The sequence below is a fragment of the Lissotriton vulgaris genome, chromosome 8 (genome assembly GCF_964263255.1).
Source record: "Lissotriton vulgaris chromosome 8, aLisVul1.2, whole genome shotgun sequence".
Taxonomy (NCBI): domain Eukaryota; kingdom Metazoa; phylum Chordata; class Amphibia; order Caudata; family Salamandridae; genus Lissotriton; species Lissotriton vulgaris.
Genome location: NC_141696.1, coordinates 109,190,729 through 109,218,538, shown reverse-complemented (window position 1 = coordinate 109,218,538; position 27,810 = coordinate 109,190,729). Strand labels below are relative to the sequence as shown.

The following is a 27,810-nucleotide window of genomic DNA, read 5'->3' as shown; positions in this document are numbered from 1 at the left end:
CACTATCTAGGACATTTCCTATTAACATATACCGTTCTTTCAGTGATCATTATTACATCCATGTCCCTACACCAGGATTGCAATAGTGGTCGGTCAGCGCCCCCCACTTCTGCGCTATGTTCCGCTTTGCAACCATGAAGCCCAACGTCGCCCATATCTGTCCCTGCCGTGTCAAACCATTCGGTTCCCACATGTTGAGTCAGGTGGCTTTCTTTGAAGAAAAAATTAGATCCTCGGCCAACTCCTATAGGAAAACATTCTGCATTGTTAAAAAACTCATGAAAGTCCCCGACCCGCCCCTGCCCCTGACCCCTCCGGTCATCGATGCAAGGAAACTGGCACAATTCTTCGCCACTAAAATCCAAGATATCCTAAAACTTCTCCCAACCACCAATAATGACCATTTTCTATAGCCCATTCACCAGAACCTCAGAACAATGCCCACCGTCTAGACTCATTTAGCCCTCTCACAGTGGAGCTACTTCTCCCCATTTTAGAATCAAAAAAGAGCGGTTCTCCGCTCGACACGGCACCGCTTAACATCTTGAAGTCAGCTGCACCCACCATCAATTCCCCTATTACCAACTTATTCAACGCCTCCCTAATACAGGGCACCGTTCCCCTGAACTAGAAAAAGGCCATAGTAAAGGCACTGTTAAAAAAAAACCTCCTTGATCCCACTGAGATGGGTAACTACCGTCCCATCTTTTTACTACCAGGAATCAGCAAAGTGGTGGAAAAATGTGTCAACCGCCAGCTTGCCGCCTTCCTTGAGTCTGGTGGACTTCTCCACTACTCTCAGACTGGTTCCCCCCCTGGTCAGGGCACTGAAACCGCACTGATAGCAGTTGTAAAGGAGGCAAGAAAGATTCTTGACTCAGCAGGATCAGCAGCCGTGATCCTCCTGGACCTAAGTGCAGCCTTCGATACGGTGAATCACCGTATTTTAATACACTGGCTTAACAGAGTAGGAGTTACTGGCTCTGCCTTATCCTGGCTGAAATTATTCCTGGAAAATAGAACTTTCCAGGTCTTCGAGGGTAACACTCGATCCCAAGCCATTCCACTCCACTTTGGGGTTCCCCAGGGCTCGTACCTGAGCCCCACACTTTTTAACGTGTATATGTCCCCACTAGAGGAAATAGTAGCCCCTTTTGGAATCAAGCTGGTCACTTACGCATACGATACCCAACTTATTATATCTCTGAATCAGTTGGACCAATCCCCGGAAAAACTGTGCTCCTGTCTCAAATAAATCACTAGCTGGATGAACAGATCACACCTGAAACTTAACGGCGAAAAAACTGAGCTCTTGGTGCTGGGTAACCAGTCAAAATTCACCTCTACCTCTATATTGTCGATCTGTATGGGACCAGCACCCACCCCAAAAAAAAGAGATAAAAAGCCTGGGCATTTGGCTCGACAAGGGCCTCTCCTTTCAAGCCCAAGCAAGGAAAACTGCGGGAGTCTGCTTTGGTCTGCTTCGAACCAGGCGAAAAATACTCCCTCTCTTACCTGCCCATTCTAGAAAACTCCTTATTCAGGGGCTTATTCTCTCCAGACTAGACTACGGCAACGCCCTCTACTTGGCGCCCCTAAAACAGTAATTTCTAAACTCCAACTAGTCCAGAACTCAGCATCCAGGCTTCTCACAGGCACTAAAAATCGGTGCTCTGCTAAACCCGCTTTAAGCACCCTCCACTGGCTCCCGATTCAGGAGAGAGACAACTTCAAATCCCTTTGCATTACACACAAAATCCTCGAGGGTAAGGGTCCCCCAATACTAAGAACTCTGATCAAACCATACAAAGCCAATAGAAAGCTACGCTCTGATCACCTCTACCTAGCCAAAATCCCCAGAATCAAGAAGGCGCAGGCAGGGGGCCGCCTCTTCTCCTACAACGCCTCTAGGCTTTGGAATTCCCAGCCACTTTCCATCCGCAGGGAAAAAACCTACTAACATTCCGCAAACACCTGAAAACCTGGCTCTTCCCTTAACTTCATCTGCCCTCTAGTCGAGCAACTCCGCAGCGCTGGGACGCCTCCGGGTAGCCATGCGCTTTACACATCCCATTCCATCCTAAAAAACTATCTTTTGGCACCACTGATGCCAGCCTGAAACGTCTCGGTGCTGTTTTACAAACGAAGGGAGAAAACTGCATTAACACCATTATGTTTATCTCCAGTGGTTTGAAAGATGCAGAATCACGGTACTCAGTGATTGAGAGGGAGGCCTTGGCTGCGCATTGGGCGGTCAAGAAGCTTAAGAAGTTCTTGTGGGGATCGAAGTTTTTGGTACGAACTGACCATAAGCCACTTATTGAGGTTTTTGCAATGAAGGGTCTAGATCTGGTTTCCAGTAGAATCACCAAGTGGGTTATTGCACTTCAAGAGTACGATTTTCACCTGGAGTACCTTCCAGGGGTAAGGAACACGGTGGCCAATACCCTCTCCAGGTTGGTCTCTGTAGAGCATGAGGTGTCTGATGATGTGGAGTGTCCTGACGAAAAGACTAACTTTGTGTGCCAGATTGATTGCAAACCCTTTCTGAGGATAATGGCAAAGTGACCTATCCTTGGATTGTCTTCTCAAGGAAGTGATGCGTTTGTTGGAGTGTGGTTGGAACACCAAGAAAACAAGTACCTCTGGGTGTGAATCCTTTTGGAAGATTAAGGATGAGTTGAGTGTCCTTAAGGATTTGCTTTTTAGGGAAACCAAGTTGATATCTCCAGAAAAACTGAGGGAAGAGCTGATTGAACATGCTCATGTGTCTCACATGGAAATATCTAAATGTAAAGAAATACTTTGTTGCTCCTACTGGTGGTCTGGAATGGATAAAATGATTGAGAGACTGGTCAGAGAATGTTCATTGTATGCACTCTGTGATAAGAACAAACAACCTAGGATGTAACCCATGGAGATTAGGAAATTACCTGAAGGTCCCTGGTGTGAAATTGTGTTAGACATTTTGGGACCAATTCAGGGCGAAGGCTTGCAGAGATTTGTCATTGTTGTCATCGACATGTTCTCCAGGTGGCCAGAAGTCTGTATTTCTAATTCCATTGAGATCAAAGATGTAACCAAATTCTTGGATGTTCTTTTTGGTCGTGAGGGGTTCCCTCGCACGATCCCTACTGACAATGGAGTGCAGTTGGTTTTTAAAGAGACGAGTAGTTTTCTTTCAGTTAGATCAATTAACCACAAGAGGTGCTCTCTGTACCATCCAGAGACCAATGGGGATCATGGAAAGGCTAAACAGAGTTCTTAAGGAAACAATTTCTTTGGCTAAATCCAATTCTCTTAACTGGAAGGAAGAATTGTTAAAGTAGATTGAGATGTATAGGTTCACCCCTCATTGTACTACGGGGAAAACACCTTCTCAGCTCTTTAGAGGTAGGTTACCTAACACATTTGTGGAACCTCCCTGGGTCAATGAATTTGAACGTGAAGTTGGTAAAACATGTGATGATGACAATTGGCGCATGAGAGAAGTGAAGAAGGTTGTGCAGAGGAAGAAATATTTTGATGATAAACATTCTGTGAGAAAACTTAATGTGCAGGTTGGTGATAGGTCATGATCAAACGGCCAGGTTTGGCTGGTGTTATGAAATATCCCAAACCTATTCTTGTTGTCAAGACCTTTAACAATGCTGTCACCGTATTTGGAATATGAACACAGTTGTTGTACATAAAGGGGCTGATGGTAATGTCAAAAACTTATCTGCGTCAGAGGGTGTTGTTGTCACCAAGAGGTCTTGCAGGTTGGTTAAAAAACCAAGGCATTTGGAAGATTTTGTTTGATTTCCTTGGCGGGTGGTTTCTTCATAAAGGCGTTGTGCTAATTACTTTCTGTATGTATCATTCTCCTCAAGGTTATTCTGTTGTGTTTTTGTTTTGTTGGTTATCAGAGGAGGGAGGTGTGTGGTATTCCTCAAAAGTATGGTTAATTGGTAATCACAGCTGTGTCCTGAGCAGGCACAGCTGTGGGGGTCACTATGATGTCACATGTTGTGGGTTTCCATGGTGATGGAATGTGATGACTTGAATGTACCTGTCAGTTGGAAGGAGTCCTGCTTATGGATGTCTGGGATCTTCTGTGAATAAAGGAACATGACTCTTTAACTGCTCTCCTGACTCTCTGTGCCCAACTGCTCATGGCAAGAAGATAACCTGAATTTCTACAGTTATTGTATATTTTTTGAGCTTTCCTAAGCTTGATAGTTCTTGAACAAGGTTACCTACAGTAGGAATAATAGCAGTGTTCCAGGGTTGTAAGATTAACTCATTAAAAACATGACAATTTGATGAATCAATATTGAACAGAATGTATTACATTTTAGTTCTGTTAAATCATGTAGAAATCATTTCCATTGATGAACTGCTGGAGCACTGTTGAACACTGAATTTCCCAGAATCCAGGTTAGTTTGAGACATTTTCAAACCACATGCCCCTTAGTGCATCTTAGCAGATTAGTGTGTGCATGTGTGTATAAAGCTAGACAATAGCACCCTATCTTGTACCTATGGAAGAGTATTCATTTTCTGCACAATGTCATTCGTATCTCTTACAAAAGTTGTAATGGTTGACTCTTGTGGCACGAGAAAGCTTCCTGAGAAACATTTTCTGTGAAGAATATTCTGTAAAATGCCTACCAATGGACACCTCTACATCTGCAGCGCAAATCATGCTCTTGTAATTGAAAGTACTTTGTGAACACGGAGATAGAGCAGGTAAACTGATAGCTGAGGGGAGAGTGGGTGTCAAGGCTAGTGCCGGAGTTGCAGAAAGGTGCGTCCGAAAAGATAACAGACCCACAACTTATAGCTAATGAATTCTCAGAATATTATGGTGAAGTGTATACCTCCACGGGGGGATTCAGTGAGGAAGAAAACGCGGCCATGATACACGATATTCGTATGCCCACACCATCAGAGGACAATCAGAAATACCTAGATTCCCCTCTCACAAATGATGAAGTGGCGCAAGCCATTAGGGGAGTGCATTCCGGGAAGGCCACTGGCCCAAACGGTATCCCTGTAGAACTGCACAAACTGGGTGCAAACATGCTGGCTCCGTTTCTTTGCGCTATGTGTGTTGAGAGTAAAGAGGGGGGTCAGGTCCCCTACGATCAGCGGGTAGTTAATATCGTCATTATTCTTAAAGCAGGAAAGCCTAAGTCGCATTGCTCCTCCTACAGGCCCATTTCGCTAAATTTTGATTTGATAAATGGGATCTCATTGGGATTACGCAGATAAAGGATATCTGGGGTAAGGATGCAATTCTCAAATTTGGTGCCCTCCAAGAAAAGTACCATCTAAGGGAGAGTGAGCATTATCGCAACCTCCAAGTCCGGCACGCCCTGCTTACTCATATTCCCAGAGGCACTACACTCCCAGAAGCCTTCCCTCTGGAAGATCGAGTGTTAGATGGTCATCTTCTGGATAAGACCATTTCATTAATTTATAAAAAACTTATCAGTAACATGGATGACCTGCTGGTAACTATTAGGGCTCAATGGGGCGCCGATGGCTTGGAATTAGATGATGAGGATTGGAGGGAGGCAGTCTTGTCTCCGAAGGTAGTGGCTATTCAGATGAGACTCTGACTATTCCAGTTAAAGATCCTACATAGGTCATATGTCACGGGCCCCAGTTGGTGCACATGGGTCTGGCCGAGGTTGGGGAGTGCCGGAGGGGGTGTGGGGAGCTTGGAACCTTCATGCATATTTTGTGGCACTGTGCAGCGATACAGGACTATTGGAGTAAAATTAATGGTAAGATGCAAGAGGTGCTGGGGGTGGAGATGACAATGGAGGCTCGAAGGAGTGTTTTAAATGTCTGGGAACCCACAGACCTGAGCGTGAATGAGAGACAGTGGGCGACCCTGGTGTGTATGATTGCCAAGCGCAACATCGCCCAGTTGTGGGGTGCTAGCCAACCGCCCCAGTTCGAGAAGTGGACGAAGTGGACGAAGGACCTGGATTGGTGCATGTTCAGGGAGAGGTTGGTCTACGTTGCTAGGGGCTGTCCTACGAAGTGGGGGAAGGTTTGGGGAGCCTGGAATAGGTATCGTGTTGATGTTTGTGCTCCTCCAGTTGTTCGGGTCGAAGCAGTAGCACAGGAGTCCCTGTGAACCCCAAATGTTATTCCGTATGTATTATACTGTGGTACGGAACAGTATATAAGACAAATTTGAAGCAATGTATGTCACCTGATGCTTTCCTTTGTAGTTTTGTTAATAAAAATATAATTTGTTTTAAGTACTTTGTGAACTCAAGGGATTAAGCAAGGTAGGTACATGTAATTCTAAAATGTGTATTTCTAAAAGTATAACTCCGGTCACAGAACTACAGAGGATAGGAGACAGCTGTGAGCGGGATAAGGAAGGAGACAGGAAACCAGCAACAGCAAGGTTTGATCAAAGTGAGGGATCTAATGGTATCTGACAAGAAGTTTTTAGGTGGCTTAGGGAACACCCTTTGGACTGACATCAGCAGATTGCTCTGAACAACAGTACTAAAGAGCAGCCATAGTTGGGCCTGCTGTTATACAGACTCTTGTACTCAGTGCAATTCGGATCAAGACAGAACAACATTGAGACAGGTAAGACTCCAAAGGACCTGGGTGCAACAACAGAAGTCTTTCTCTTATCTGATCAAATTGGAGATCAAGCCAGAGGTCACTCTGTAAACTGATATGGACTGACACAGGCAGTGGACAGAATGTGGAATGGACAGGATGCCAGAGTTGAAAGAATAACTAGAATGCAGGACAGACATGACAGCAATGAGATAGAGAGAAAACCAAGACAAGGGACTATGAACAGGACTTCAGAAATCAAGAACAGGAATAGAGGGATGAAGAGAAGGCGGGACCCAACAGGAACTGGAACAAGTGATGCCGTGATGGCACATGGAATAAACACAGAATTCAGAACAAGGTGAGACGGAGTAGCAAGGAAAACACATAAAGCACAATGCTGCACAGGGCAGCTACAGGAAAGCAGGACACCGCAGAAAGCAGTAACAGAAAACAGGAACTCCTCTCAGGAATTCAAATGTTCGGCAGTGCAGGCAACTGAAGAAGAAAGCAGGAGCTCTGTCGCTGCCGTTGAAGCACACATTCTGGAATTAGAAGCCAGTCTTCAATCCCTCCTCCCAGCTCAAAGCAGCAGATGGTGACTGGAACTCAGAATAGGTGTGAGCTAGCTGCAGCTCAGTGCAAGTGAAAGCAGTTTAAGTCCCTTCTCCAGCTCTCTAACTGAAGGAGTTCACTGAAGTTTCAGGAAGGAACCAGTGGGTAGAAGAAAACTCCCGGAGTGGAGCAAGGATCACATCTTGTTTCTGAATATAGCAGCAGTTCATGCAAGGGAGCACATTGGCATTACAAAAATGGTAACGGAGAGTTCAGAATTTAATAAGATTCACCAAAAAGCCTCTCTGCAGGTCTGAGAATCTGGTAAGGCGTATGCGTACCACAATGCATTCCGAGATGGTTTGTAAACCCTGAAATGGAATCTGGAGTGGATCCGATTTTCCAGAGGATTTCTAAAGTCTTGGAATGGAGAGTGAAGTGAAGCACAGGTTCCAAACTAGTGTTCACAATAGCAAAAAGATCACATAAGGTCTTCAATTAGCGCCACCCAATGGCAGGATTGATGATTTATTGACATTACACTTTAGTTTTTCATTTGCAGTCAGTTAAAAGTTGCCCATTTTCAAATTCTGCATTTTTCCAATCATTGATTACCAAACATCAACAGTTAAAGCCTGTGAACCCAAGAGTCAGTGGAACCTTTCGGCTGAGTGAAGATTAGGCTATGTCTTGCCTTTAAATGTACCATTTCAAATGATGACATGAGTATGTTGATCCTAAAAGGAGCATAAGATACAGGGGAAAGACAGGAACAATCGGTGGCCTTCTTGCAATTTGTTTTCACTCGCTGTAGTAAATTGAGTATACACCAGCTCATAAAAACGAGAGTAAGCAAACATATTTCTGGTGATAAAAGGCAATAGTTATATGGTATAAGATGCTGAGCAGTGTCAGCAAGCCAAAAAGACATGAGAATTGTGCATCTAGTCTGTTTCTGTTGTTACATGGCATCTTTGGTCAGACAAACACAGGGGTGCCTGTCCTTGCAATGTTGGCCCAAGATCCAATTCAGAGTACTTTGGTGTAGGTGAGCTCAGCCATGCCGTCACGGATGTAGCGGAAGTACTCCAGGCTGGTTCGGTGGATCTTGCACTGGTACTTTCCGCAGGACTTGACGTATTGCAGGAAATGGGGGGCCCCTGGGAAGATGACGTTGTCCGCAAGGATGATGGTGCCCTCCTGCAACAAGTCGTTCTCCTCAAGCAGCTGCAGGTCGCGGAGGTAGAATCGCTTCCAATGATCCATGAAGACAAAGTCAAGTTTCTGCACCCCTTGCTTCTCCTTCAGCTGGGGGATCACCTCCTCTGAGGCACCAACGATGAGCTCCACCTGCCGGATCATACCATCAGGAGAAAGAAAGCGGGGGACAGAAGCAACAAGTTCAAGATTATCACTGCACTGTCACAAACAATGCACTGTGCTTCACCCATCACACACAGCACTTGTGCTAAATTTCTACCTCATAACCAAGAATGGCCAATAAATCCATAACCATGTTATTTTGAAGTGGGCATGTACCAGACATGACTTGCACAGCTATAAGTCAATGGAGTGATAGTTTGTTTCGGGGCATAAGGTTTTTGAAGATGGAAGGAACATTTAAAAAAAGAGTGGTATTATTTGTAATAATGGGGTCAAGACAATAGGTGTAATTATTTTCACGTAAATTTCTTTGGTATCATTAAAGGGCATTCTTTCGGTCTCCCTAACCCAAAGCTGCCTAATAAATGCCATCTCATGCACAAATATTTTTCACTGCGGTTTCGAAAGAAATACTGCCCGCTGGGGTATATCTTTGGATAAGAGGTAAGTTACGTAAAGTAATCTGTTTCGAATTATGGAGGTTTTGTTTCTATCCGGTAGAGTAAATTACATTGTCTGAAAGAGGAGGACAGTGGTGTCTACCCTGATAAGACTTGGAATTTTGAGCCATAAACCCAGGGGTTGTGGTCCCCCTTCAGAACCAGCCTTTTTTTCATAGCTTCCTGGGTGGAAACCATTTCAGCGCCCCCTATGCTGCTAGTGAGCACATCACAGCAACAGGGGGTGTCTTTTGGGTTCACAGGTAACCTGAGGATTACTTCAGAGCAGTGACTGGCCTCTAAGCACAAGCATTTCTGCTCCTCCCCAACTCTCCTTAATCAACCACATTTCAGCTCTGCTGTTGGAGAGGGGCCCCCACTCGAAGAAGAAAGGGGAGGTTTATGGGGTGGACATACACGCCATCATTTTGAAACTGAAACGAGGGAGATTTGGAAAATAAATCGGGGGAATTTACTTTCCCAGTTCACCTACATGTGGAGGAGATGTGAGGCGGAGGCAACTGAAATAAAGACCTTTGGGCTCAAAACATCAGCAATGCAGCGCTCTGATACCCGCAATGGTCTTGTCCACTCTATATAAAACCTTCAAAATAAAAATAAATAAATACACCTAAATTTGGTCTGTTGGCATGTATGCAGACCTCCCAACTCACACTGAGCCACTGTGTGTCACACAATATTGGCTCACTTCACAGGGTCATCCGGTGAGAAGCTGATATCACACAGTGGCAGGAAAGATGAACTGAAAACCGCTACACAGTGGGCTTTCCAACTCGTTTTTGGAGGTTCAGGCTGCCGATGTCCATTAAGAGATGTGACAACACCCCAGGACATAGATGGCAGCTTCAGGAAGCTTTTGTTTTTCATTTTTTGTGAAGGTGGACTGGTGGGGGTAGGGGGCAGAGTGCCTCTTAAGTAGCTCTCGGCACAAGGCATTGCCACCTCCCAGGCAAGCCCCTTTCTCACACAGTGAAATCATGTTGTAAGTTTGCAGGTCTGTGTGTGTCGCATTGGTGGGATGCAAACAAACTGAAAAGGTGGAAAAGGAGGAATAAATATCGAAATATTTAGGTAATAGGGGACTATAGATTCTCTTAGTGACACTTGTCCACTTTTCCGTTACTATCAAAATACAAAAACCATCACGACTGTATGAAGACGTGATTACATGTTTTATTTGTGTAATCACAGGATTATTCTCCAAAAATTTCTATAAGTATACAATTTTACATTATACACAAATATGCATTCATATGTACACAGATATATACAAAAAGGAAGAAAGACAAAATACACCAAATTTATACAAAAGAACACGTAATTACAAATACTTCCTTCTTCACTTAGCAAAAGTTATTAAAGCAAAAGCTAAGTGCCCTCCTATGAAGTTTAGGAGGTACACTCCGAGGTAGTCGGACACAGTCGATTCAAAAAATGACTGAACAGAACCCAAATATCAGGAATGTGTCAATGGCTATAATTCCCATGAGATTTCAAAATTAAATTGGACTCATCTTAATGGAAAGTGTCGACGCGGTCGCGTTTCGGCCTTTTCAACAAATCTGGCCTCCTCAGGACAGGGTGATAACGGACTCCTGTGGATCAATCCAGCCAAGCCATACGAGAAATCTTACAGCAGGAAAATGTTCTTGTGGGGGGCGGACACACGCCTGCGAGGCAAGAACTCTACAGGTCGCTCAATTGGAATACTCAATCTCCCAAGGTATACAACTTCGCCAGCAGATTATCCAGGTCACTCAGTTACGCCGCAAGGTCGCCATAACGGTAGGCAGTTCGCCAGCCAGGGATTGCATGAAGTGGAGTGGGACGAGAGGAGATGGAAGCGGGTTACTGGGATGATAAACACGGGCCCCTTCAGCATGTAGAAAATAATGATTAACAAGCATTGGTAAATGCACTAGGTTTTGCCTATGTGATTAATAATAAGTACTAAAGCAATGCTTTGCTTGAAAATTAAACCTACTACAGATATATATGTAGGGATAGTAAATTTAGCGTGGCTAAAAACAATTAATTGTTGCTATACTACAGAAACCTAGCAGGAGCACCAGTGAGCAATTACAAGCAGGGAGAGCAGGGCTAGTAGGGAGAACAAAAGATGGAGAAGGAGAAAAAAGTCCTGTGCGCCAATAAAGTGCTAAAAGAAGGAAAAAAGCCCGTTGATGTAAGCAGGGAAAGGGTACAACACATCCAATCAGAAGCAATAATTTGGCAGGGCACATAGGATAGGGAGGAAAGTCGTTGAATAAGGAATAGAGAAATTAGATAGACAAGACCATTCAATCAAGAGCTAGGGGCTAATCAAAAACCCACTATGAGTTGTAATGTACACAATGAGGTTTCGACAAAACAGCTACATCGGTCTGGAACGAGACCTCAAATTGCTGAAGTCCGGAGCATTTTAGTAGAGATGCTGAATTCTGCAGCAATTTAAGGGTGAATTTGACAGCCATTATCTCACGTAGGTGTCTGTAGTAGGTCTCTGGTGCAAGCTAGTTGCATTGAGAAGGAACTGAAGAGGGAAGAGCTTTGTTCATTTAGAGATTAAAATACCCAGCGAAACCGAGAAGCCACTTCAAACAAACTCGAATGAGTCGCTGCTTTCAGGGCTACTTCTGTCCCTCTTGTTTGTGTTGTCGAGTCTTATTCCACGTAGCCCCCTGGACGCGCTTGTATTTATGGACCGTGATGGTTAGATATTAAATTCACAAATGCCGACTTCTAGGTTTTCGAGCAGGCGGCTGCCCTGTAGCCTCGAGCTATAGCTCAATGGATATTAACTAAACAAACAGCTTAGGGGCTGTGGCTGTGGGCTGTCAGCAGGGGATATTTGGCGGTGTCCTGCTTTTCTATAGTGATGTTTCACTTTCCATGAGTGCCTTGTTAAAGTAATCGTCTTGTTTCGAGCCGCTGCCTGCAATGCAGAATTTAACCTACCTGCGGACTGTACTGACATAGCAAACCTTTTCAAAAGATTAATATATGCATGGAGAGCATTCAAGGACTCCGAAGTCCGGAGTGTGGTTCTTGAATACAGCCAACTTACAGATAAGGTGCCTGGTTACTATGTGTAGAGCTGTACAGGCATTAGTGTGGACTCAAAGCGCAGTGGGGAGTTTAGGTGCCTTCATGCCACTGAAGCATATATACTCAATGCAGGGATTGCCCCATAACACTGTGAGCAGGGAGCTAATTGAAGTGTTCTCATGTGGTTTGTAATTATTGATTTGTCCATGTATTCTGCCAGATCTTTCAGAAACCTACATTTATTAACTAAACAAATAGCTTGGAGCCGTGGGCTTTCAGGCAGGGGATTTATCTTCTTGTTTCGAGCCGCTGCCTGTGAGTGGAGTTGCGTTTCTCTGCGTATTTCCCGCTGTGTTTTATGTCCAATCTGAAGATAGTTGGCCTACTTAATGGAACTGTAAAGGAATGGGATGTTTCAATTTGTTATTTGTTGTATGTAATTGATATATTGTGAACAAGGTGACAGTGAGAAACAATGCGCCTTACAGAGAACATTTCATCACAGTAACAGAAGCGTCTCGGACATGCAGTGATGCTAGATAATAAGTTCCAATGCATCTGAGGCAAGAATGTAAAATCAAGGCGTGGGGGCAAGAATATACAAAAAATGTGTGCTGATAGGACAAGATAAATGATGTTAAGAAGCACACTTTAAATGCTTGCAGCCAGGGAAAGATACGAAAATGTAAACTGTAAGCTGTGCAGCCTAAAGCAAAATCAAAGCTTCCACCCAACAAAGCGGATGAGAATGAGTAATTGGACAATGGAATACTGATAAGAGAAACACAGAAGGGAAAACCGGAAATAAAACACTACAACTAATAGAAACTGAGGAAAAGTGGCAAGCACATGGACCAATCGGAAGTGAAGGAGGGATTTAAACCCATTTTAAGATATATTAAATGCCATAGATTTCATAAGCACAGTGCAAGCGCTGTGCAGGCAAAACCGAAAAACGCAGTTTACCAGGAATCTATCTCCATTCCTTCAATATTTTGGGAAAATGTTTGTGAGCTGCGCGAAACTTGGAGTAAAAATCCTGGCATGCCAGCACACATGCTTGTAATGTTTTTACATGTGTACCATTGTCTACGAAGTATTAACACACCAAACACAAAGGGCGAGAGGAAGGAAAAAATGTTCACGGGGCCTTCCCTGGTGGAAATGTGTTCCCACCTGCCTGGTGCAGTCAAGCGGTGTCATCTAAAAGTTTGACCCCACCAAATCATGATGTCGTTTAGCTAAACTCACAATAAGTAAGCAAGGGCACTGTGGCTTGTTGGGGGTCTCAACATCTGCCTCGCAATTGCCATCCCCCCCCCCATACCCCCCCCACCTCCATAGATAATGTGATTTCTGTTTATTACAAAGGTTCTTTGTTAGGACAAATCTGCAGAAATAGATCTGGTGCAACATTTAATGCCCCAACCAGCCAGGGACACATGCAGTTGTCTAGGGACTGAGGAAAGCTTTCTGGGGGCCTTCTGGGCGGTTGGGATGAAGGTGTGCACAGAGGACTCCTTACTGTTTAAACAAGCATTTGCAATGCAATAGGTCTCGCATTAGTAAAAGCTGGAGCTTTTGGCGTTGCAAATACTAATGCAACATCAATAGCTCTATTTTTCAGTAATCCGACACCTATTGCATTGCAAATGCTGCTTTTCAACCGGAATGTTAATTTCCTACTTAAAGAGTGGACAGATTAATAGTGAGCAAGGGAGGGAGCAAGATTATGAGCGAGAGTGGAAGAGGAATATAGGGAGAGGTAGAGGAAGAGATGTGGGATAGGAATAGTGAAAGGGAGGAAAAGACCAAAGTAAACAGAACGCGCTGATAGACAAGCATTTACAATGCAATAGGTCTCGCAGCATTAAAGTTTGAGTTACTGGCATTGTAAAGGACAATGCTTTGCATTAATTTTTTTTTTTTCATTTGCAATTGGTATATAAACATTGTTTGGGAATGGTTAGCTGTTGCTTATGCAAAGCAAAGTTGGCAGTAATATAGAGTGCTAGTCTTGCTTTTTATAAGCATGCTGATTTAAAGCGCTCTGATACGTACGGGTAAAGTTTGCGCTATATAAAAGTGAAAACTAATAAATACATTTTAAAAAGCCTACCTGTACCACGTCCGTTCTTATTCTGCGATGCCACATATCTTTGGGTCCCTGTATTTATTAACTGCACCCGGCTGTGGGAAACCTCCACGGCAGGAACAACGTGTTGTGGTGCAGACACTGGCAATGTAGCCACAGTCCTGTGGCTGCACCGCGGGGTAACAGTGTAGGGACAGGAAGGCAGGCAGTTGGTAGTGCTGTGCTATAGTAGTGTAGTTCTCTCTGTATGCTGGGCATAGGGGTTGCTATTGGCTGAGAAGAAGTGGTGAGGAGGTGCCGGTTCGGTATGCCTGCTTCCTGATCTTGGGCAGGCGACAGTTAAAAACAAGTTCCAAACGAATGCAGCCTAAGACTTTAATCACGCTTCATAGTATCAATGCGTGCTGGGCCTCAAAGTGGCTTATTTACATCTTATTGTGTGTTGTCGCCCTACATGGCACGTGTGTGTCCTGCGCATGCGCACCGCTGCGCTCTCCTGCAACCGAACACAAGTATGATGCACACATACAAGATACACATTTGTCTGTGCTCTAGTCTAAACAGTTGTGAACGGATATGTGCTGGTTTCTGATATAATGCTCTAAATGTTATGGTAGGTTTTTAAAGCGCTGGTATCCCGGAGTTTCTTGGCACTATAGAGGGCGTTTGGTAGCTTTAAGCATTAGTGTTTATTTTTTAATATTTCTCTTATGAATTTAATTTTTTATGTTTATCCATGACCACGAAACAAAGAAGGAATTATATGTTTTCTGAAACGTATTACAAACGGAAATATGTGTATTTCCAACCAGAGGCCGCAGCGCACACATTTGTGAAGCATGCATATACAGCAGGCGCGCAACGCCCATAGGGCTCAAAGGGCTTCAGCCTGACCCCCCGAAATTTGGTTCTAGTTGCGCCTCTGATATAGTCAAGTCAAGTCAAGTCAATAAATTTATATCGCGCGCTACATACCCAGAGGGTCTCAAGGCGCTTGAAGAAGGGTGGGGAATTACTTGTCAAATATCCACGTTTTAAGTTGCTTTCTGAATGCTAGGTGGTTCTGAGTAAGGCGAAGGTGAGTGGGAAGTGAGTTCCAGGTTTTAGCTGCCAGGTAGGAGAAGGATCTACCTCCCATGGTGGTTTTGTTGATGCGGGGTACAGTGGCAAGGGCTTGCTTGGAGGATCGTAGCTGGCGGGAGGGGGTGTAGAAGGACAATCGTGTGTTGAGGCATTCGGGTCCGATTTCGTAGAGTGCTTTGTGTGCGTGGGTCAGGAGCCGGAAAGTAATCCTCTTATTGATGGGGAGCCAGTGGAGGTTTTTCAGGTGACCAGAGATGTGTTCTTTACGCGGGATGTCAAATATGAGCCTGGCTGAGGCGTTCTGGATTTGTTGGAGTTTTTTCTGGAGTTTTGCGGTGGTACCGGCGTAGAAGGTGTTTCCGTAGTCCAGTCGGCTCGTGACCAGAGCGTGGGTGACCGTTTTTCTAGTTTCGGTGGGGATCCAACGAAATGTTTTTTTGAGCATGCGAAGAATGTTGAAGCAAGATGAAGAAACGGCGTTGACTTGTCTGTTCATCGAGAGTGAGGAGTCCAGGATGATGCCCAGGTTCCGTCCGTGGTCCGTCGGGATGGGTGCTTTTCCAAGGGCCTCTGGCCACCAAGAGTCATCCCAGGCGGAGGGGGAGGTGCCTAGGATGAGGACTTCTGTTTTGTCTGAGTTCAGTTTCAGACGGCTGTGCTTCATCCAGTCGGCTACTTCTTTCATTCCTTCATGCAGGTTGGTTTTAGCAGTGTTAGGGTCTCTGGTGAGAGATAGGATCAGTTGAGTGTCATCGGCGTAAGAGATGATGTTGAGGTTGTGTTGGCGTGCGATGACCGCGAGGGGGCTCATGTATACGTTGAAGAGGGTGGGGCTGAGTGAAGATCCTTGTGGTACGCCGCAGATGACTTCAGTGGCCTCTGACTTGAATGGTGGGAGGCGGACTCTCTGGGTTCTTCCGGTGAGGAAAGAGGTGATCCATTCCAGTGCTTTTCCTTGGATTCCGACGTTTCTGAGGCGTTGTAGAAGGGTGCTATGACAGACCGTGTCGAAGGCTGCGGAGAGGTCGAGGAGGATGAGGGCGACTGTGTCTCCATTGTCCAGTAGAGTTCGAATGTCGTCTGTTGTTGCAATGAGGGCGGTTTCAGTGCTGTGCTTGGCTCGGAAGCCGGATTGTGAGGAGTCGAGGGATTTGTTGGTTTCGAGGAATGCGGCGAGCTGGTTGTTGACCGCTTTCTCGATGACTTTGGCCGGGAATGGAAGGAGTGAGATAGGGCGGTAGTTTTTGAGTTCGGTGGGGTCAGCTGTGGGTTTCTTCAGGAGGGCGCTGAGTTCGGCATGTTTCCAGCTTTCCGGGAAGGTTGCGGAGTTGAGGGAGCAGTTGATGACGTCTCGGAGGTGCGGTGCTATAGTGGAGTCTGCTTTGTTAAAGATGTGGTGAGGGCATGGGTCTGTGGGGGATCCTGAGTGGATAGAGTTCATCAGACGGATGGTGTCCTCGGTGGAGATTGGCTTCCAGTCATTGAGGATGTTCAAGGGGGGTGGGGGTCCTGCAGGGGGTTGGGTGGGTTGGTCTTCGGGTCGGTTGTCGAAGCTGTTGTGGATGTCTGCAATTTTGTTGTGAAAGAATGAGGCTAGGGAGTCGCAGAGGGCTTGAGAGGGGGTGATGTCGTTGGAGTTGGCTGAGGAGTTGGTAAATTCCTTGACGATGTTGAATAATTCCTTGCTGTTGTGGGCGTTGTTATCTAGTCGGTCCTTGAAAGCGGCTTTCTTGGCATTCCGAATCAGTTGGTGGTGTATGCGGGTGGCGTTTTTGAAGGCGTCCTTGGTGCTGGTGGTTGGGTCTTTTTTCCAGGTTATCTCAAGGGAGCGAAAAAGTTTCTTGGATTTCTTAAGATCATCGTTGAACCAGGAGGCCTTCTTGCTGCTTAGTTTGATTTGTCGTTTTTTCAGTGGTGCTAGGATGTCGGCGCTGTTGGATAACCATTGGGTGAGGTTGGTGGCTGCTTGGTCTGGGTTTGAGGAGTGGGCTGGGGGGTTTTGCAGAAGCGATGAGGAGATCTGGTCGATGGTGATTTTGTTCCAGTTTCTTTGCAGAGTGGTTTGGGGGTGGATGTTGGATGTGGGCTTGTTGTAGGTAAAGTGAACGCAGCTGTGGTCAGTCCAAAGGAGAGCTGTGGCGTGGCTGAAGGAGACATGTTTGCTGGAGGTGAAGATAGGGTCGAGTGTGTGACCTGCGATGTGGGTGGGGGTAGTGACAAGTTGTTTGAGTCCGAGGTTGGCGAGGTTGTCCAGAAGGGTGGTGGTGTTGCGGTCGTTGTTCTTTTCAAGGTGAAAGTTGAGGTCTCCCAAAAGGATGTAATCCTCGGAGGGGAGCACGTGTGGAGTGATGAAGTCCGTGATGTCTTCACTAAATTGTGCGCGGGGTCCTGGTGGCCTGTAAAGGAGGGTGCCTCTGAGTGTGGTCTTGGGGTCGATGTGGATCTGGAAGTGAAGGTGTTCAGTATTGGCGAGATTGACGTCTGAGCTGGTTGAGATGCGGATGGATTTCTTATGGACGATAGCGATGCCTCCTCCTGTGTGGCCGGTACGGTCCTTACGAATGATCTTATAGCCTTCCGGGATGGCAATGGTGATGTCTGGGGCAGAAGAGGCGTTCATCACAGTACAATATCTTTAAAACCTTTACCCAAGAGTAAGCGTCTTCATTCTTTAAAAGACTATACCGCTCCCGCTAGATTATGCTGTCATGCCCCAAGTGGGAGTGTTTACTATCCTGTCACAAAATCACTTTCATACACTGAATGTCCACACTTCCCAAAAGAGGATGTCCTTTCTTCGAGAACAAGCATATTCATAATATTCGAATGTATGCCCTTACTAGCAAGCACCCCAGCACGGGAAGGCCATCAACTAACTACTACTTACACGCACCATCCGTAAATAATCCACCCTAATATCTTCGTACGTTCTTAGACTTGGACTCCTAAAGGATATCATTTGTTTGTAATTCAGGCATTTCCTGGTCAAACACCAACCAATCCGATGCCTGAACATATCCTGGGCGTCTTCTGGGAGTGGACGGCAGTGCTAACGTGTAAATGACATAGGAGTAGAGCACTAGGTGTCCCATAGCCAATCATAGTGCAACATACAGAATCCTTAAGCGCTGACTGGCCTTGAAGTCCGCACGTGCATTTTTCTGACCAGTCCTCTGACAGTCAGTGGCTGCTGTCTAGTTAAGAAGAGGGCAGTGCTTGGCTGAGGAGGTGAGCAGGTGGAAAGGTTTGCGGGACATCGCGGTTCAGTTCACATATTGGCTTCAGCAATGGTTAGATCCTATCAGGATATAATAACGGCTGAGGGCATGGGAGACCTTTTCGGTTGGTGATAACATATCTAGGCGGCGGCGGGGGTTGGGGGGTGTCTCGGTGCGCTCGTGTGTCTGTGTGTGTGCGCGCGCGTGTATGTGTGCGGCGGCGGGGGGGTGTCTCTGTGTGTGTTTCTCTGTGTGCGCATGCGTGTTTGAAAACAGGGGGAGGTGTGGCTGTGTGTGTTGGAGCTTCCCAGGAGACAGGAGATGGCCACAGCGAGCGCCTACGCGCACGCGCAACCCGCTCCGATCCAATTCTTCACGATGCGCATGGCCAGCTCTTGTCTCCTGGAAAGCTGAGTCGCTGACAATAGGTCTCTGGCGAGACAGAGCTTCGCGCTGTAAACGCCACGAGACCTAAAAAGAGAGTGACCCTCCATGCTCATGGATAGGAACTGTCCACATCTGCAGTGCTAAATTTTCTGTAAAAAAGACTATCTTAATTACCTACAGATTTCTTAGTTCCAAGTACGTTTTGTATATTTTGCTAATTTTCGGCAGATTGGTCTGAAAGTGCAGCAGACCCAGTTTCTGGCTTCTGCCAAACTCTCCTACGGGATGGGGAGAGCATGTAATGACCACCCACACCAGGCTATTACCCACCATGTCCACTGTCATCACCTCTCTTATCCACCTCGCCCACCTTCTACCCTGCATCGGTCCCCCACACCCATTTATAGCAGGTGGTAAATGGGATCAGTAATCCACAAGGAAATAGGAATTCCCTGCAGGATTTTGCCCAGGAACGTGAGTCTGCACAGTTATTCCTCATTCTTTTGGTATTAGCTTGCAATAGCCGAATTTACATGCAAGGGTTCCCACTCCACACTTTTTTTCTTGCACACTGTATCCCCGCATATAAATCTGCATTACTTGTAATTGGGTCTCAAGTCTTCACAGGTGAACCACTCCAGTACAATCACTCAGTCACCCAATGACACCTATCCTTATAACTGAATGCAGATAGCACTTGTGCAAAGGAGGTGCCTGGTGAAAGATGTGTGAGGGAGATGGAGAGCTTGACATCACTACTCATTGTGGCTTAGGAGATGCACAAGAGGTAGGCACATATGCTTCTCATTTCAATCAGCTTGCTTTCAAAGACATCCATGAATTGCGAAATGAAAACTGAGTGCTCATTGATACACTTTTCCCATTATTTTGGCACTGGTTTAAAAAAAAACATTAATCTGATTTTTCACTGTCCTTTCTGCAGATATTCTTTCCCCAAATTTGGGCTGCATTAATAAAGGGGATCATTAACATAGTTTGAGTTTTGGAGGTTGTAGAGCGTAAGCGATATAGTCACATTGTGTTGTGATAGGTGAGGTGCAGAACCATTTGAATTTATAAAAGAAGAAATATTTCAAGTAATAGGCTGTATGAAGCAAGATATCACAAATCAATAATTAATGTAAGCCACAGGGCTCTTGCAGGTATGATATAAATCAATAAGAAAGCAGTCCATATTGTTAAGAAAAAATGTTAACGTTTCAGCCTCAATGGTTTACTTGACCAGGGCCGTCATCAGGTCAGGGTCATGAGAAAGCCAGATAGAAGCAAACTAAGGGATGGCAAACCAGTACACTGGAACGTCCACACTTTCTTTACACCTCACCTATCACATCAAGCACTATATTGTCACAAACTTTATAATTTTTCATAAATTAATATATCTGTAGTGTAGAATTTTTAGATCCGTTTTTCTTTCTCTCTGATGGTTGTTATTCTTTTTCATAACTGGCGGTTTACAATTTATTTGTGGAAAGATTTGTCTTTTTTAGGTCTCGAACTAAAGCATTGCTTTGGCAATGCTTGTTTGTCGAGATTCTAGTAAGCAGTACGAAAACTCTACCAAAACTGCGGATAAAACACAGTTCATGTGAGACAGGCGCATGCACAAACCAGCCACGTGACACACCACCATTTGTCTGTGCCTCGCATCAGACTTCAAAGGCTGCCGCTCCCCCGCCCGCCGCATCAGACTTCAAAGGAATGCGCTCCCGCTCCGGCTATCTTTCTCTTCCTTCCTCTCCCGTCTTTTCTATAATCTTGCCTTGCTTCTCTCCCTATACAGTGTCTTTCCCTTCTCTCGCATTGGTCTGGCGGTGTCTCGCGTCTTCAGCCCCCTCCTCCCATACCGTGTCTAAGCCCTCCCCAGCCGCCCCTGTGCAGCAGCCACATACCTGGCCCGTGGAGGTCAATAAACGGTGTGATTGCTGACTTCAAAGGAATGCGCTCCCCGCCACGCCACAGCAATGACGAGAGCTTGTTATTTTATTTACCCATCCCCATGTTTTTCTTCCTTTCCATTGCGTTTTTTCCCGCTTCATTGCACGTAGCTTCCTCTTTTTTCAATTATCACCTTACATTTTCTTAATTTTATGTACCCATTTCTTCTCCTGTTTCTAACATTCCTCATCCTCTCACCCTGTCTCTTCCTATCTCTCTTCCTCTTGATTCGCGCTGTCCTTTTATCCTCTTTCTTTCTCTCTGTCATAAGCTGCACTTTTCCTTTTCCGAAGCCCTGTTTTTGCCTCCCACTCGAATCTATCTCCACCGATCCTTTCCTTCTTATATTTTGTATGCAAAACAAAAACACTTTCTCCACAAACAGCACTTTTATCCAGTCTTGCCTCTGGCTGTCTTTACATGTTTACACCCCTCTCCAACAGACCACTCACACTGCCCCCCTTTCACACAGACCACACACAATGGCTCCCTCGCACACAGACCACACCACACACTGCTGCACACCACACACTGCTGCACGCCTCACACAGATGCACGCCACACACTGCTGCACGCCTCACACTGCTGCACGCCACAAACTGCTGCATGCTGCACACTGCTGCACGCCTCGCACTGCTGCACGGCACACACTACTGCACGCCACACACTGCTGCACGCCTCACATTGCTGCACGCCTCACATTGCTGCACGCCTCACATTGCTGCACGCCTCACATTGCTGCACGCCACACACTGCTGCACGCCCCACATTGCTGCACGCCTCACACTGCTGCACGCCACACACTGCTGCACGCCACACACTGCTGCACGCCACACACTGCTACACGCCACACACTGCTGCATGCCACACACTGCTGCATGCTGCACACTGCTGCACGACTCACACTGCTGCACGCCACACACTGCTGCACGCCACACACTGCTGCACGCCTCACATTGCTGCATGCCTCACATTGCTGCACCCCTCACACTGCTGCACGCCTCACACTGCTGCACCCCTCACACTGCTGCACGCCACACACTGCTGCACGCCACACACTGCTGCACGCCACACACTGCTGCATGCCTCACATTGCTGTACGCCTCACATTGCTGTACGCCTCACACTGCTGCACGGCACACACTGCTGAACGCCACATGCTGCTGCACTCCACACACTGCTGCACGCTGCACACTGCTGCACGCTGCACACTGCTGCACGCCTCACACTTCTGCACGCCTCACACTGCTGCATGCTGCACACTGCTGCACTGCTGCACGCCACACACTGCTGCACGCCACAAACTGCTGCACGCCACACACTGCTGCACACCTCACATTCCTGCACGCCTCACATTGCTGCACGCCTCACATTGCTGCACGCCTCACATTGCTGCACGCCTCACACTGCTGCACGCCACACACTGCTGCATGCCTCAAATTGCTGCACGCCTCACACTGCTGCACGCCACACACTGCTGCACGCCACACACTGCTGCACGCCACACACTGCTGCACGCCACACACTGCTGCACGCCTCACATTGCTGCACGCCTCACACTGCTGCACACCTCACACTGCTGCAAGCCTCACACTGCTGCACACCTCACACTGCTGCACGCCTCACACTGCTGCATGCCTCACACTGCTGCACGCCGCACACGGCTGCACGCCGCACACTGCTGCAATACTCACACTGCTGCATGCTGCACACTGCCGCACGCCTCACACTGCTACATGCCTCACACTGTTGCACACCTCACACTGCAGCACGCCTCACACTGCAGCACGCCTCACACTGCAGCATGCCTCACACTGCAGCACGCTGCACACTGCTGCAATACTCACACTGCTGCACGCCACACACTGCTACACGCCTCACACTGCTGTACGCCTCACACTTCTGCACACCTCACACTGCTGTACACCTCACACTGCTGCACACCTCACACTGGTGCATGCTGCACACTGCTGCATTACTCACACTGCTGCATGCTGCACACTACCGCACGCCTCACACTGCTGCACGCCTCACACTGCTGTACGCCTCACACTGCTGCATGCTGCAAACTGCTGCATTAATCACATTGCTGCACGCCACACACTGCTGCACGCCACACACTGCTGCACACCTGACACTGCTGCATGCCTGACACTGCTGCACCCCTCACACTACTGCACCCCTCACATTGCTGCACGCCTCACACTGCTGCACGCCTCACAACACCACCACCTCACAACACCACCGCCTCACACTGCTGCACGCTTCACAACACCACCACATCACTCAGGGACACCACCATATCACTCTAGAATATCACCACATCACTATAGGACACCACCACATCACTCTGGGACACCACCACATCACTCTGGGACACCACCACATCACTCTGGGACACCACCACATCACTCTGGGACACCACCACATCACTGAGGGACACCACCACATCACTCAGGGGCACCACCACATCACTCAGGGGCATCACTCAGGGGCACCACCACATCACTCAGGGACACCTCCACATCACTCAGGGACACCTCCACATCACTCAGGAACACCACCACATCACTCAGGAACACCACCACATCACTCAGGAACACCACCACATCACTCTGGGACACCACCACATCACTCTGGGACAGGGACACCACCACATCACTCAGGGGAACCACCACATCACTCAGGGGCATCACAAAGGGGCACCACCACATCACCCAGGGACACCACCACATCACTCACAGACACCACCACATCACTCACAGACACCACCACATCACTCACAGACACCACCACATTACTCTGGGACACCACAACATCACTCTAATACACCACCACATCACTCAGCCCAACTACATCCTCACTCAGCACCACAACAGCATCACTCAGCACCACAACAGCACTGTCCTTGCTTGCTACCAACAAGCATTGCCATAGCCAATAGGACTCGCATTAGGAAAGTGTAAGCTATTGGCTTTGTGAATAACAATGCTATTAATTTATATATTTTCAAAGCCAACACATATTAAAAAATTGTCATTTACAATACAAATAGCTCACACTTTCCTAAAGCGAGACCTATTCCATTGCAAATGCTTGTTGTTGTTATGTTATGAATCATGTGTTTTCCCTTTAAAAATACTTTCCCCTGAGAGATCCACCTTTTTTGATACGTTGTTGCTGCCCTGGTTCTCGGGTTTATAGGGCTTGTCCAGTCTTTTTGTTACTTATTGATAGGCAGGACACTGAAAAGGCAACAATTAGATACATTGCCAGAAACAGGACGCCACAAATGTGGAACTTGCACGGTTTATGATCAAACCATTAAAGGATAATAATTCATTTATAACAATATGACAATCAAGCATAAATAATTTACAAACTGCAATAAGTGTCATGGTTCAGGTCAAGGTTTATACATCCCTGGCCACCTTCATAGATTACATTTCATGAATGCTCTATGACTGGGGTCACGTCCCTTCCTTCCTTTGCCTTTTTTCTGTCTAACCGGAAGTATGCATACCTGCCCTTGCACGGGTAGACATACCGAGGCACACAACTCCTTGCTGGTCAGTGGTAAAGTCATTTAATTCCCACCAGGCTACCTGAACTCAGCTGGTCGGAGGGTACATTCTGGTAATGGCATATAAATTTCCGGGTTACGCATCCGACGCTGCTTCGTATCCTGTTTGGTTTTTTAGACGGTCTTTCCATACCATTATTCCAATGCTTGTTTGCGTGGACTTCCGTGTTACAAAGTACTACAGGGCCCTCGGAGCCAGGGGCAGCTCATCCGCTATGGCAGAAGAGCATCGCCCCACTGCTTTCTTGCAGCGCGAGCAGCAGAAACATAAAATGGTAATATCTTTTAGTTATTACCATTTTATGTTCGCTCATTGCGGGCAGGTAGGTGGGCAGAGCTGCTCTGCTCTCCAAGCAGGGCAGGGGAAGAGTGGTGTGCCCACGCTTGAGTGCGCAAAGACTGCTTGGTCTGCCCTCTCGGGCCACCCAAACTAGTCATGCATACACTGGCCTTCTCCGTGCAGGCTGCCTGGATGGAGAACATGCCCACCCCATAAGCCCCTGGCTGGGAGCTGTCCTGACCAAACACACCGCTGCTTGCAGCATTGTGATTGGCTTAGGGGAGGGAGTCAGACTGCCGGCTTCCTGTTCCTGTCGTAGGCAGGAGAGCAGGACCCAAGAATTATTCTTTATAAACTCCCCCCCGGGGCGACGTACCCCGTGAGTCCCCGCTACCGCCCCCCACCCACAAGCTATGCTGGAAGCGACTGTTCGGAGCAACTTCCCGCTGTGAACCAGTTTTGCTCAAACTTGTTCGAGCATCTTGTGAGTACCAACACAGGTCACGTGTTTCACATTTATTTTTGTGTTCTTCTTAGTCCCGGTAACATCCCTCAGCGGTTGAGGGTATTACATTGACTTTTTAGCAGTTTTAAAAATGGAAAGTCAGTTTCCTCTGGTGAATTTTGATATTTTTAGGCAGCCCTTTATGTGAAGTCATTTCATTTCTTTACTTTTCTTCAATTAATCCATGTTCTGGGTGCAAACGATCCACGGGGCATAATCCATACAGTATGCATATAATATGACAGAATGCACACCTTAATATTCAACAGTCCGTTTTTACAGTGTACTCATAGGCAATCTAGTGTGCAGACTGGCTAGGTGCCTTGCCCCAGCATCACCTATGTGTAAGTCCATAGTTAGTGGAGCACCACGACGCTCCATGCACCAGTCGCACCGCGAAAAACGGCTAAAATGCCTGTGTGGAAGGATTTAACATTCATCATATTGTTCACATTTCATGTACAATTGTTGTCTGGCACATGCATCTTCATAAACATTTCTGATGTGGTGTACAAACACTAAAGGCCTGATTCTGATGCGGTCAGGAAAGCATTCCCACCTAGGGCCTGATTCTGATGTGGTTAGGAAGGCCTCCTAATAGTATTTGCTCCTTCCAAATCGGATCGGGAACATGTCTTCGCGACCCAGGGCCCAATTATGATGCGGTTAGAAACACATGCTCCCATTGTAGTCAATGGGAGTCCAACCAAATTGTATCTGGAAGCATCCGGAAGCATCATACTCCGTCGGTTAGACTCTCCCGATCCGAGTGGGTCGGAAACTATTCCCAAACCGATTCGATCGGGAAGCTTTCCAACCCGCATCAGAATCAGGCCCTTAATGTAAATGGTTGTGTTGGAGCAAAAGGGAGGGTGTTTTTAGTGGGAACACACAATGGTTAGTGGGACTTGTATTTTCAGAAGGTTTCATTTTTAACTGATAATTGGCAGCAGGTGAATGGTCAGGAGGTTCACAAGGGTTGGTTGGTTCAATTGCAGTCACGAAGTAGCAGTCCGTTGTTTTAGCACTCGTAGAGCAATGAGAAGAGAAGCAGGTACGTTCAGCAATGTAGGCTTTTGCGATTCCTTAATTGCGATTATTAAGGAATCGCAATTAAGAAATTGCAAAAGCCTATGCATGTAGGAATCGTTATAAAATTAGCGATTCCCAAACATTCCTTAATTGCGACTCGCAAATTGCGAGTTGCAATTAAGGAATGCCTTCCCATTCATTCCTATGGTCCTACAGGCCCATAAGAATGAATGGGAGATTGCATGCGCAATTTGCGAGTACCAATAGGTACTTGCAAATTGCGCATGCAATTTCAAGGGTGCAAGGGTGTCAGAAGAACACCCTGTTGCACCCCTGAATTTGCTCTGTGCACACATGTTGTGCCACACATGCCCCAAGGGCATGTGTGTGTGTAACCTACAACTTTGAAAAATGCACTTTAGTGCATTTTTTTTCAAAGTTTTTGCATATTACCATCAAGTTGAACTTGATGGTAATTTGCGCCCCCTAGTAGCGAAATCGCTATTCTAAAGTGGTTCTTGCATTGCATTTAAGTAATCGCACATTGCGATTCCTTAAATGCAATCGTAATTTGAGAAATCACAATTAATTGTGAATTCTCAAATTGCGAGTGCCTTGATCCTTGATGCATTGCAAATGCCTTTTCTGCAGGCGCAAACGACCGATTTTTGCGATTTGCACCGTTTGCGCTTGCAAAAATGGTTGATGCATGTGCCTGATGGAGCGGTGTCAATTTCACTGCTAAGGAACATAGAATGTGCAGGTACAAATTATGGTGATTAGTTTGGGGAATTTATCGTGCTTCGTGGGTTTATATCGATATATACTGGGTGGAGTTTTATTTTTTGATTTTTCAATGCTGGTGGGGTCACATGTTTATTTCTTTTAGACAAAGAAATAGTTTAAAGAATGTGCTAAGATATCGTACTTTACGCATGTTGTCTCATTTCATAAATACTAATAGTGATTTTAAATTTGAATTCGTAGCTACCCCTGACGAAGGGCTGCCCAGCCTGAAATGAATTGGGTTTATAACATCACAGCTGCCTAGGATGAATTATGTTTTCCCTCGTGCCTCAGAAAAAGGCTTGAGGCATATCTATACCATTTGAAAATATGGAAATACAAATGTAAATGGAGAATGCAAAGACAAAGTTATGAATAAAATTGGGATTAAATAGGATTACAATGGATTTAAATACATTATTAAATTCACGATGGAATTTGTGGAACATATCCTGATTTTCCGGTGCGTCTGGTGGATGGAACGTCATGGCGCTCCACTAACTATGAAGATTGGGAATTGCCTGCCTTTTACCATTTTTGTGAGTCGACCACCGCCTGTCTTTAGCCTTTGGTTGTGAGTTGACCGCCTGCCACTTTGCCATTGGTCAGTAGTCGACCAGCCTCCCTTTAGCCATTGGTAGTGAATTGATCACCTCTCTTTTGCTATTGGTTGACAGTCGACCCTATTGCCTTCAGACATTGGTCGTGAGTTGACCCCCTGCCACTTTGCCATTGGTCGGCAGTCGACCAGCCTTCCTTTAGCCATTGGTAGTGAATTGATCGCCTCTCTTTTGCTATTGGTTGACAGTCAACCCTATTGCCTTCAGACATTGGTTGTGAGTGGAACCCCCCTGCC

General features: G+C 46.4%; 1 protein-coding gene across 1 annotated transcript in view; it reads right to left on the bottom strand.

Annotated features, from left to right (window-relative positions):
* Positions 1 to 7,822: 7,822 nt before the first annotated feature.
* Positions 7,823 to 27,810, bottom strand: part of LOC147693558 (transmembrane O-methyltransferase homolog) — a 94,018-nt gene continuing 74,030 nt past the window's right edge. The window contains exon 4 of the mRNA XM_086933776.1: positions 7,823 to 8,484. Coding sequence (XP_086789902.1) covers positions 8,164 to 8,484 — 321 coding nt within the window. The 3' untranslated portion in view covers positions 7,823 to 8,163. The remainder of the gene's footprint in view (positions 8,485 to 27,810) is intronic.